The 12,604-nt window shown below is 36.0% G+C and overlaps 1 protein-coding gene across 2 annotated transcripts in view; it reads left to right on the plus strand.

Moving 5' to 3' along the window:
- Window positions 1–12,604, plus strand: part of CPNE8 (copine 8) — a 102,185-nt gene that overhangs the window by 22,309 nt on the left and 67,272 nt on the right. For both annotated transcript variants that reach the window (XM_069849869.1, XM_069849864.1), the window contains exon 4: window positions 9,080–9,183. In XM_069849869.1, coding sequence (XP_069705970.1) covers window positions 9,080–9,183 — 104 coding nt within the window. The remainder of the gene's footprint in view (window positions 1–9,079; window positions 9,184–12,604) is intronic.

The following is a 12,604-nucleotide window of genomic DNA, read 5'->3' on the forward strand; positions in this document are numbered from 1 at the left end:
TGAATGTGTACTCAAACAGTACAAGAACTGCTGAAAGATTCAATTCTGGTGGTTGTCAGTGCCAGCAAAACTAGCTTGTAGTTGTGGTAGAGATCTACATTTCCTGTGTAGTGTTTGTGAGAAGTTAGGTGCTACTGAACAGAGTATACACCAGGTGACAAGGGATGGAGGGTATTATGATAGGTAGATCTGTGTCTTTTCTTAAACCTATAAGTGTCAATACTGGAGAGGTATGTCTTAGGAAACTAGAGTACCTCTAAGTTGGATACCTAACAGAGATCAACACTTATGTCCTGGAACTGTCTCCCTGTACTTAGTCATCTAATTTTTGTCCTTTAATGTTATTCTTTGAAAGAGTTGACAGTGTTGGGGAAAGGGTAGGCATATTTTCTACTGATAACATGTGCTATTTAACTGCATTACAGAGAGGATTGATAGAACTGCTCTTTACTGTAGGTGGGCTGCTGTGTGGCCATGTGTTCTAAGAATAGAGCCAAGAGGGGAATGAACTATCTTACTGTTTTTCCATGTTGAAGAGAGGAGGTCTGATGTTCTTGCTTTTAGAACCGATGTTTTATGTGATTAGTACTGTGTAAAAATTCCAGTGGAGTGGCCAGGGGGACAGAAACCAGACCTCTTCTCTTACATTTTGTGTCCTTGCCAGTTGACTGGAGAAACATATTTTCTGCTTTGCTGAAATATGGTGGGTGTGGTTTGGTCTTGTTGAGATAAGAGTTCTAAATTTGTCTCCTGCTTTGAGAAAATCTTATGTAACTGGGCAATATGTGAAACATTATAGTTTTTACACATTTGTAGTTTTTAGTTAAATTTCTTCTCTCTGTTCTGAACTGTGTACTAGGCATCCTCTCAGTATACCTCCTGGATCACATTCCTCTGATGTAATCTTAATTACTAATTAATATAAATTAAAAACTATTCTTAATTAAATTGGCAGAAGTAGTGGACATATACAGAGTTCTAACTGTCTGGATAGCTAACTCTGAAAACAGAGTCTTCAGGCATTCAAGTGACTTAAGTGTGATGGTGTGGTTTGGTAGTCAAGCCTAGATCATTACTAGAACATTTGAGTCATTTTCTTGTCTTGGGTTAAGAGGATTTTGTCAGAAAATCTGGCTTTTATTGTTGCCTAGGTTTTGTATGTATTATAATTTTGTGGAATTTTCATAATTCTCTGGTGTAGCTGTTAAAATAAATAGTAACCATTTTTAATATCATAATTTTCCTGATGGTAAAATTATAACATTGTCACCTTATTTAGAAAGTGTTCCATGGGCTCGTTTTGAGGTGATATAGGAGATTGTCAATGTAAAGATTCCATCTGCTCTTGATTTTAACAGATCCACCTTTGTAATGGTTGAAGTCCACCCTGTAGCTTTGTATTGTGTTTTGCCATTTTATCTCCTTGACCAAACCAAAACCACCTGAACAGGGCAATGTACAATGTTATCACTTCTATTGCATCTATACACTGATCAGAGAGTATCTCGGCTAGGTAATGCAGTTTGGCATATGGTCATGGTAGGATATAGCCAGTTTAGGAATTACAAAGGCTAAACCAGAGTCTTAACACTTTTTAGCAACTGCCATGTCATGTGATTTTTTTTCTTTTTCATTTAAGATGTAATTATCTTGTCTATCAGGATAAGGTTTTGATACAGGTATTTACAACTCAATTGACTGCTTAAGCTATTTATAGTTAATGGAAAAAGATAACATCCTGAGGGCAGTTCATCAGACCTAATTTAGATGTCTGCATTAGATCAGATGAATCATTCTTTAGAAATGCCTCCAAGTGATGATCAAAAGCCTGCACTTCTGACTATGTCAGATGTAAAGTTCTGTGAGTAGAATCCCAGTCCTAGTAGCTGTTATGACAGTCAAAATTCAGAGGTTGGCGTAATAGAGGGGCTGAGTCAGAATTGCATTTCACATGTTATAGTGTGTTATATGTATACCAGTGGTAATAAATAAGGTGATAGGTAGATTATTAGTTGATATTTACATTAGATAGGTAATCTCCTATCATTTATTTTTGTGCTTTTCTGCCTACAGTGGTGAATGCACTAATACTGTGTTTTTCATTAATTCATGTATACATGTCCTTTTTGTCACATTTAAACAGTTAATATTTTGCTAGCTTGTAGAAGTGGGTGTCAACTGGAAACGTTTGGGGAAGACAAACCCGAGTCAAATAATAAGCCCCTGATGTTATGCGTAGACATTAAAGAATAGTATTCAGTCATGGCAACATACTTACTTTGTTTCTGTTCCATATCCTTTTATGCGTAGTCCTCTTCTTTCTTTTGCCTAACTACTTTCTTTTGAACACTACAGAAAATGCTCTGGGATCATAAACACAGCAAATCACTTCATAATCTCCATAATTTCCCTAGCATGCTATTCTAGCAGTGTGCGTTTTTTCCCTTTCAGCTAAATTATTCAGATGCATTCAATACAGTAGTTAAATCAAACCCTTCATTTAATGAAGGGTAGACGTTTTCTGGGCACTGTCTTCTGCTTGCCTGTAGTACAGATTTCAGTGTTTTTACCCAGTGATATTCTTGCATACCAAGTCCTCAGCAAATAATAAAAATGTTTCATTCTCAATTTAATAGGGTGGTGTTTTTCAAGAGTTTCCCTGTTTTCACTTACAGTGTGATCATCAGTTTTTTCAGCTAATATAATTGGCAACAAATGCTTCATCAGAGTCTGAGCCTTGTTTTTAAAATATTTACTTCCCCTTACTTGTGAGGACGTGTTTGAAAATATTGCTAGGTATAGCTTCCTGGTATCTACAAAAGCCTTAAATAATGTATTGAAAGAATCTGAATGTCTTTGTTTCAAAGAGGGTGTTAATTCTGAAAACAAGAGGGAGCACTTTGAAGGTAAATGTTAAATAAATAATAAATAGTGGAAAAAACCAACTGCGGTTTTACTGGCAATATCCACCAGGGGTAGATGTTAAGGAACTGCCTATGGAGTGAGGCTCTGAGCCTGTAGTCAGTTGCTGTAAGAATGGGGTGCAAGTTAAATTACCTGTTCCAATTGAGGCTTCAAATTTTTGGTCTGTTTACTTCTTTTTTTCTAAGGGCAAACCAAATGACTCCTTCACATTAAACTAATATAGCTAATAACTTAACTGACAAATTACTATTAAAATAGGAACGTAGTTTGTAGGAGATTAATAGAAAAACTTCCAGTGCAAGGAAACAAAGTGTGGAGAGTATGGAAAAAGCCTATACTGTCCCAGTTGTGAAGAAAATAAATCTTGCTGTTGCATGATATTCAGTTCACTGGAAAAAACTTCGTCTAGCAAATTTCTTGAAAGAATCACCTGTTTGCGTGAATTAAGACAGTTGGAATGAAAGACTATTACATTTGCAAGGAATTAATGTTTCCTTTTTAAGGTAACAGTTAATGGAAAAAAAAACAAAGCACAAAAAAAAGAGGAATCTTTTCTGGGTTTTATGTACTTATAGTTGTACAACCATCGGTTAAGAAGGGTTACATAGAAATCACCATCATATGTACGTGCTGTATACAGATTTCATATGAGTGCCTGCATGCATGTTAGAGGAATGTTGTGGGTCTTCTGATTTTTAGTATGGGTTTATATATTAAAAACATTATTCTTCCTTTGGGATAAACAAACTGCAAAATATTTTATAACTATGCGCTGTCTAGAGTAGAGTTGGCAGCTGTGAGTTTTTGTTTCCTTGTAGTCTCTGTAACTCTGATTTATTTGAGACTATTAATCATTATTATAACAGGCTCATTTTATTGGCACTGCATTTCCTTCTCCACAATACACTTCTGATTTGTTCTGTTTACGTGCGGTGAAACTAGATTGAAAACTCTGAGAAGAGGGTTATCTTTTGTTGCGTGTTCCTACATCATTTTGTGCCGTCAGCTTCCAATGGAGAGTGTTCCCCAGAGCTTCCTAAAGAATTTTCAAAAAGCCATTTGGATCAGTGCGAAGAACCTAGTGATAATTTAAGTCATTTCTCAGTTCTTTAGTTTTCTTGAATTATAACAGAATATTAGGTTCTGACTGTTTAGATTTCAAGAAAGATATTCAAAGACAAAAGACTAGAGGTATAACTAATGAATTAAGACATTAAATAACATATGTTACACTGAAAAACTTAAGCTTAAATTATCTTCCTAATGACGGAGTGAATTAAGGATAATTTTAATCAGCTATAAATATCATCACTAAGAACATACATTTTGTAAAGGAAAACATTTCTGCTTAACAAAGGTATAGAAAGATCCAAAGGGTGGAAGAGGAAGTGAAATAAAAAAAATAAAAATCAGGCAAGAAACAAGAACTTATTTTTCAGAACGGAGTGGTCGATTAATAATTATTCTCAAATTCACTCATGGCCATAAAGTTGAAGCAAGAATTAATTCAGAAAATTAATATAGAAGGTGTTTAGCAGAGATTTGGGTTAGACCTTCATAGTTACAATAGTTGCTTTGTATCTTTGTTATTGGACTTACTGAACTTGCTAGTCTTTTATAACTCTGATGTTAAAATTAAGGTTAGGATTTTCCATTAACCTCATAGCCCCTTAGGGTGAATCACTAGATTGAGATGCTATAAAAATTAAAATGACTGAGTAAATTTTAAAAATGTTAAGAGGTAATAAAGTCTTTCCATCTCAGGAAATCCGGAAAAAGAGACTGTTTTTGATTTTTTTTATTGTTGTTGAACATCTGTTTTCCTTTAAATAGATAAATTGATTCTGTTACCCTCCTGAATTAATTTCTAAAGGTATTTGCTTACTGGCCGTGTTAAGATTTTAACTTTACACAGCTCTCATTGGGGAAAATAGGCCATGTGGAAAACTAATTAATTAGCGTCTATGTTATTAGTTGTAAGTGACTGAATTGTAGAAATAACCAGTTTTGCTTAAAAAAGGCTACAGGTAATTGGGAAAACAGATTTTAAAAAATGATGCTTTATTTAGCCGAATAGTGTAGGCTGGTGATTAAGGCCAGCATTTTAATGTAATCTATAAGATAAATATTAATAGTAATTTGTCAGTTAAGTAATTAGTGATATTAGTTTAGTGTGAAGGATTCGTTTGTGTAGCCCTTGAAAAAAGTAAACTGACCAAAAAAAATGAAGCCTCAATTAACACAAGGTAATTGAAAATAATTTAAAGAAAAGTTAGCAGTGCCATTGGATTCAGTCTCGTGAGTTTCAAAACAATTTCAGTATAACTGATGAGAGATGAAGGTGGGAGTGTAACAGGCATCCTGTTATGCCTTCTCTGGTCTCATTGTTGTTTAATCATCAGCATGTTGCGCATTTATCATCTTTCACTGTGTCCTGATTTTGACTGGGATAGAGTTAATTTTCTTCCTAGTAGCTGGTATAGTGCATGTTTTGGATTTAGGATGAGAATAATGTTGATAACACACTGGTGTTTTAGGTTTTCCTAAGCAGTGCTTAAACTAAATCAAAGACTTTTCAGCTTTCCACACCCTGCCAGTGAGAAGGGAAGCTCTCCAGAAGGCGGGACGGGGCACAGCTAGGACAGTTGACCCAGGCTGGCCAAAGGGAGTCCTTGGCAGAAAGTACACTGTCACTCCAGAAATACCAGTGGGTTCTGCCCTTTTATAGCTTGATGGCATTAAGGTGCGTTTTGCACCGGTGTCCAGTAGAGTCTTGTACTCTTGTGGGTCATGCCAGGTCATCAAATCCACACAGTCCAAGAAATCCGATTGTCCCTTTCCTCCACCTCGCTGGAGGCAGAGCCCCTCTAATCCTGGTCACAGTATTTGTTACTTTCTTCCTGTAAATAAAGTATCTTCATTAAGATCAGGAGTAAGGTCAGCATTCTGTTCTGTCTGGGGAACTGCCCTCTAGAGACTGGAGCAACAATTTTCCTGGAAGAACCCCCTTTTGTAGTCGTTTTTCCTTACAACTCATATACTTGGGCTTCTTGGGTCGAGGTATTTTTTCCATCCCACTTCTTCATGTCCTCTCTGTGGTCACACAGGTAAAACCACAGGTGGCCCATGGTGTGTGCCCTCTGTAACCTCTCTCTTGAGCAAAGGTAAACTTACTCCTCATAGCTGAGATACTGATGCATACAGATGAGGAGTAAAATCTATCCTCTTTGAGTTGCTGTACTAGCATCTATAAGCTGACTTATCAGCCAGAGTCAAGCAGTGTTCAAGGTGTGTTCAGCAAGACTCACCCTTTAACAGTCCTGTATAGCCAGTGAGAAAGTCTAATGGAGACTAACAGTGGGCTGTCATGGGCAGAGTAAAGTCCTGCCACTGGTGAGTTCTGCTGTGCTGGACATGCTAGAACTTCAATATGAGCTGGAGTCAAAGGCAGCCAGGTGCTGGGCTACAATTGTGCATTTTCCTCAATCCCTATGGTAGAGGGGTGCTGGCCACAGTTTGCTTTCACTTGGAGGGGTGTCAGTATATCTGGATTGAACTGCTCCAGAAGTGGAAGTATAGCCATGGGCAAACTGCACTGGAACAGGATGAAGCTCTGAAACACCTGGAATATATTGATGGAATTGTGTAGGGCAGCAGAGAAGTTTTTTGAGAAAGGGGAGAAAATAGTTCAAATCCTTCTGAAAGCCAGTTTTGCCATGAAACTGGTCCAGGGACCTGCATTTTTAGGAGTAAAATGACAAGATGGGCATCGTCAGATCCCAGTGGATGTTATCAACAAAATAACACTTAAGATTTATTTGACCTGGAAACTGATTGGAGATTTTGAATGTACATAAAATTTCAGTGCTACTATCCAGAGGGTATGGAAAGGCCCGTTAGCCCAGGCAAGTATTCCAGCCATACTTACTCCCATAGAAACACCAACTTCCTACCGCTGCTTTTGTTTCTTCCTGGTTAATACTTGGCCATTGTAGTCACCAGTATTGGTTCAGGAATGTGTTTTTCACAGCACTTTGCCTGTTAACTTTATGCCAGTATTTCCAAGAATACCTTGAATCATTTCCCTAGAGACTGACATTTTTTCATCTGAAACAAACAGTAAGGATCAAAAAATTTGTTCATGTTTAAATCTGTTTCCAGGATGATGTGCATCCTGTGCTACTCCTCTCTTAAGGGGCTCGGGGATTTTATTTTGAATATCCTGTATCTACATCACTCTGGAGAGCTTCTGGAGATTTCTCCTGCCCATAGCTGTATAATACTTACCCCCTCCATAGATAATGCTTTGGTTAAAGAGACTTGAAGAAATACAGCGATTGCTAATGAATAAACTTGCTTGCTAAACAGTTTGTGCCTTAGGACATATTCAGAAGCCTTCTTGGAGGGAATATCAAGGTTTCAATGAGACTAGATTTTTAAGAAAACGTTAAGAAAAACTAGAGTTTTAAGAAATACCTATTTAAGAAATAATGTAGGGCCTTGGCAAAGGGATATGATAATTGACCACTATATGTTAAATATTCTTTGCCTTTATATTTTGAGATTATATCGTTCATTGGGAAGATAGTTTTGCTTCTCTGTCTTTTGTAGGAAGTGCTGAAGTATGGAGATCTCTGAATAAGACTGTCCTAATTGAACATCTCACAGCATAGCGAAAGTGAAGGTACCTAACAGGATTCAAGCACACTCTGTAAAGATGCAAATCACTACTGTGTTGCTTCTGAGGATTGTTCCTTTTCCTGAGACTTTATAGAGCTGTGTCTTGAAGATATGTTACCTTTTGTTGAACATTTTATTGTACTTGAGACTGTTGTGTGGGTAGCTGCTTTTTGCAAAGCAGTTTTTCTCTTGGATACAGGCCTATTACTCCAGATGATCCATGTGAATGAGTGCTGCTTGGAGTCAGTCCCTGCAGTTTGAATGAATGCATGTCAAATAAATACTCCAGCACACAAATAATGTCTGGAGTTCTTTACCATTGTATTTTAATAAGTCTCAAGCAATAGAAGGCAATCGCTTAGTTGTGAGAGGTAGAGACAATCGAGTATGTTCTGTCTTTTCATACCTCACGTAAGTCAAGTGTGCAGGGGCCAGGTTAGGGAGACTCCTATTGGAGGCTTAGGGTCTCTGTGCAGGTTTTAGGGCTTGGATTCAAATCTGTGATGTGAAAGCATTTTTAGGAAATGCATCTCAAAACCTTTCAGTTACAAGAAGGTTTATTCTTTCTTTACCCACGTTTATTGATTTAGTTAGACCCTGTCAATGAAGATGTTGGCAGTCTTTGAGTCATTCAGACGTCTCTAGTCATAAATTACAGTTTTGTGGAATCCTTAGTGATCTTCCAGCAGACTGTCTAAAACCTTTTCAATAGGCTATATTCAAATATGTCTTGATATGTTCAACTTGTAGGACAAAAAGAAATGTTCATTTCAATAATAACTCATTCTTTTTTGTTTTGTTTTCTGAGAATCTTGAAACAACAGCTAAAACAAACAAAATTATCATCAGTCGTTTATATCTGTGATGTATATTGAAGTCAATCAAAAGTTATTTATTTATTTTTAAATTAAAATATTTTCAGCTTGTTGGAGCTGAGGCTCTTCCTGTAAAGACCAAAAAAGCAAAGGTATTTTGTAGGAAGCTCAGAGAGAGGAGAGATTAAAAGAGAGCTGGAATGAGATAAAATAGGAACTGGATAATGCAAAAAATTATACATTCCTAATGGAAGGACTGTGTTCTGTGATATTTAAAGCTATCTGTAATAAGCAATATGTGCCAGCTTTTGCTTGCTGCTGTCATTTCTTTGAGGATACAGTGGATTTTTATGTTAATAAATTATTTCCCCAAATTTTTGTGGATTGTGATTGGCTTTGGGAGCTGATGTTTATAAAGTTTACATCTATGATACAAGATGTGCACCAGTCTTTATATTGAAATATAAAGTCTTCTGCCAGTCTGTCTTCATCCACAGATAACTGATCTTTTCATGTGAAGACAATAATTTTCCTTTATGGCATCTGTTTTAAGAGAATTTTTTACAGACCCTCATATCTAACATACTGCTGGTATTGGCAATCTACTTAATTATACTTAATTGTAGCATGTGGCTTAAACCTATACTTTTCTTTTACAGTTTGGAAGAACTGAAGTAATTGATAATACTTTAAATCCAGATTTCGTAAGAAAATTTATAATGGACTACTTCTTTGAAGAAAGAGAGAATCTGCGATTTGATTTGTAAGTTAACAATCTTTGACTGTAATCTTGCAGCCTCTGGAAAAATACTGAGTTTTGTTGAGCGTTAGATTAACTTGAAAAGAGATAGTAGCAGTTGACATGGAATTTATTAGTAAACATGACTGATTAAGCATTGCTTCCTCAGAAATAAATTTGTAACGTAGTAATAACCAAGTCTTAAGGAACTGGCAGATGTTAACTAGTCAGAGTAGAGTCACACTCAAAATCCTTACTTTCAGAAAATAGAAAGCTACGGATGTCAAAATTTTAACTTTTTTTTTTTTTTTTGCAGCATAGCCAGTAAAACAGCTATGAACATATTGACCAGAAATAAAATATTTTATGGAGTATTTGACAGAGCCCAAGTTTTCTTTACTAAAATAAATGCCAGTGTGCATCTAAGTATACTAAATTTTAAGATTTTAAAATTAAAGGAGCTGTTTTGTAAGTAGATGGCTTTTGACATTACTCCAGATGTATTCACTCCATTCCACTGGTGGAATTGGTTTGATTTTACACTTTATTTCACTTTCTTTGGAAAATAAAACTGACTCGAGTTACCAGGTCACTTTTCATGTAATCTGTTACATTTAACTGCATTTTTATTATTTTAGTCTTTGTAATAATCAGACTTGTCTTATTTTTTAAGTTTCTCGTCCCCTTTTTTATTGGCAATTCTCCCTAACCTTGCTCTATAAGAGAGCACTTGAATAACCCTCATAGATAACTAAGGAAAAGCCGTGCACTCAGTTTTGCGGTATAGTACACATAGTGGCCATGGTTTTTCTTTATATGTTCTTTTTAGTTGAAGAAATCTTTTCCTAGATGTTTCCTTTGAAAGGTGTACTTTAGCTTGAGTTTTGTCAGTTCTTGTTTTGTGTTCTTAAGATTTCTGCCTTCATGTGTATTTCTTTTAGTTTATTTTTCTTCACAAAGATTTAGGAGAATCATCTCTTAAATTACAAAATAAATAAGAAAGATACAATGTATTTTGCCTTCCTATACTTTCTAATCTGAACAATTGAGGTGTCTTGGTATGCTTTATGGAATTTGTGACAAATCCTACTTAGGTTGTTGTAGTGGTAAGTTGTATTATTGTTGCTTCCCAATTTAAAGTTACAATGCAAGTTTGCCTTGACATAGAAACTGCATTTATTGCATTTCTGTCTTGTAGACAGCAAAACTAGTGAAGAAAAATTTCATAAATTCCCTAGTATCTCCTAGCACATTAATGGTAAAGGCATTTTTAAAACTTCTAGGCTTTAGTCTCAAGGTGCTAGTTATTTATCCAAGTAATTGCTTTGAAGCAACTCTGACAGGCTTTTGATTTTATTTGGGGTTTCCCCCCTCCCCCCTGAGTTTCTTTGGAGTACAGTAAGCAAGGCATAAAATAAATAGGGCAGTGATTGCATTAGTGATGGTTTCTTCCATAGCAGTGGAAGAGAAAGTGTGATGCTTGATAGATGTATGTTAGCAACATTAATAAAGTCACACATAGTTTTGCTGATTTTTTTTATTTTTTTTTTGTTGCCAGCAGTGTGTACTGAAATGCTCTTGAATGGCAGCATTTCCTGTGTCATAGAAACAAATAAAACCCCATGTCTAATTTTTCTTTAGCTGTAAACATCTTTTTTTATAGCATGTCAGAATGTTTCCTAAGTTAATAAGTGCTGGAGGGATGAAAGAGGAAAAGAGTTCAGTTGTGTTCAGTACACAGATAGCAGTTAGCTGTTTCCATCTAGACCTCAACTATTTAAAGGAGTAAAAAAAAAATACCCAATGCCAAGATAGATTACAGTGGGCTTCTAGACAGCTCAGTACAAATTCTTTCATCTTCAGCATGGAAGCCTGCTGCAGGCTTTATTTTTTATTTTAAAAGTTGGGTTTAATGTCATGAAACCCACTGAGTATTACTGTTACTTGCTATTTAAAATAACTTTAAGTACAAGCTATCAATTTTGTGAAATAAGGATCCTCTTCCAAGTGCATTGCTATGAAAAAGGACATGGCAGGGGATGTGTAGGAATCTCACTTTGGTTGCCTCTTGCTCCTCGTAAGATGCATGTGTGTTATAGGGAGGAGGCAGGACAAGAGAAATGAAGAACAAGAGAAAAAGGTCAAAAAGAGAAAGCTAGGCTTTCAGTCTAGGCAAACAAAGGAAAGTATGTAAGGAACTGCTGGTTAAGTGCTCTCTGAAAAGGACTTGGACCTGGGAGGGAAAATATAGTCTCCAGTTTTACTCTTCATGTACTCAGAGAAATGAGCTCCTGTTTATTTATGAAAAGCTGTAGATACAAAGCATACTCTACTTATCAGAAAGTCCTGACTGCTTTCTGCTGCTCTTCTGGATTACCTGGATGCAAGTCTCTTCTGAACTCAAAGCTGAATAACTGTTTTTTAACTGTTTGCTTGCAAGTGACCATGTAGCCGTAGTCTGTGAATTTACTTTAAAGCCGTATACCAACGATAGATGAGAAATGAAATATTGTAGAACTCAGGAGGTAAAAATGTGAATCTCCTATAGCTACTTGGGAATTAAAACTGATTTAGATCAGGAAAGAAGCATCTTTAGGAAGCTTCCTTTTTAAAATTTCTCAGTGAAATTTTATACTACTGTTGACCAAAGTGTTATTTTTCGAAGAAGGGAACTCCTCGTATGATTTATGTTTTTTGCAAAAAAAAGAAAGTGGCAAGTATCTCTCTGATTTTTGGTGTTCTCATAAATGAGCATGAGCCCCCTCCTGAACTTTACAGCCACAAATGTCTTAGGCCCCTTTCTGTTCGTATTTGATGACTTGTTACTGATTTTGCCAGTAAAGTAGTTATTCGTTTATGTTGTTTAGCTGACCCTCAGGTCAAATTACAAGTTGTGGTTTTCTGTTCAGTTTCATCAGTACAGTACATGATTACTTGTTTGGGTTTTTTTTTTTAAAAAAAACTTTAATTATTTTTCTAGTCATTCATTTGTTTACAAATATATTTCTAAAACTCTGACTGTGCCACACCATATCCCGCTATGTTATGGTATTCCTGTTCTCCTGTCTTGTGATCTGGCCCATAATACATTCGAGCAATCAGTTGCAGCAGCACACGCACATTGTGGGAAAGGAAACATACTGGGGGGGCTGAGATGGGCAGAGGGGATACTTTTTCAATTTAGTTACTAGTATTGAATATGAATGTAGGATTTGATAAAAATATTACTGTGGATTATCTGATAAAGTTGAAAACCTAACGAAACTATAGATATTAGTAATTCCTCAAGAATTTCTTTGCATTATTATTTTAATCTCTCTTGAATCCATAGAGTAATTTTTTTTTAGATCTGACTTGATAATGGAAGGGATAAAATGGTATTTTCTAGCTGGAGGAAGAATGAGATTATGATAAGAAGAAAGGAACAAGTCTAACTCTTGCTTAA

The sequence above is a fragment of the Phaenicophaeus curvirostris genome, chromosome 1 (assembly GCF_032191515.1).
Source record: "Phaenicophaeus curvirostris isolate KB17595 chromosome 1, BPBGC_Pcur_1.0, whole genome shotgun sequence".
Classification (NCBI taxonomy): domain Eukaryota; kingdom Metazoa; phylum Chordata; class Aves; order Cuculiformes; family Cuculidae; genus Phaenicophaeus; species Phaenicophaeus curvirostris.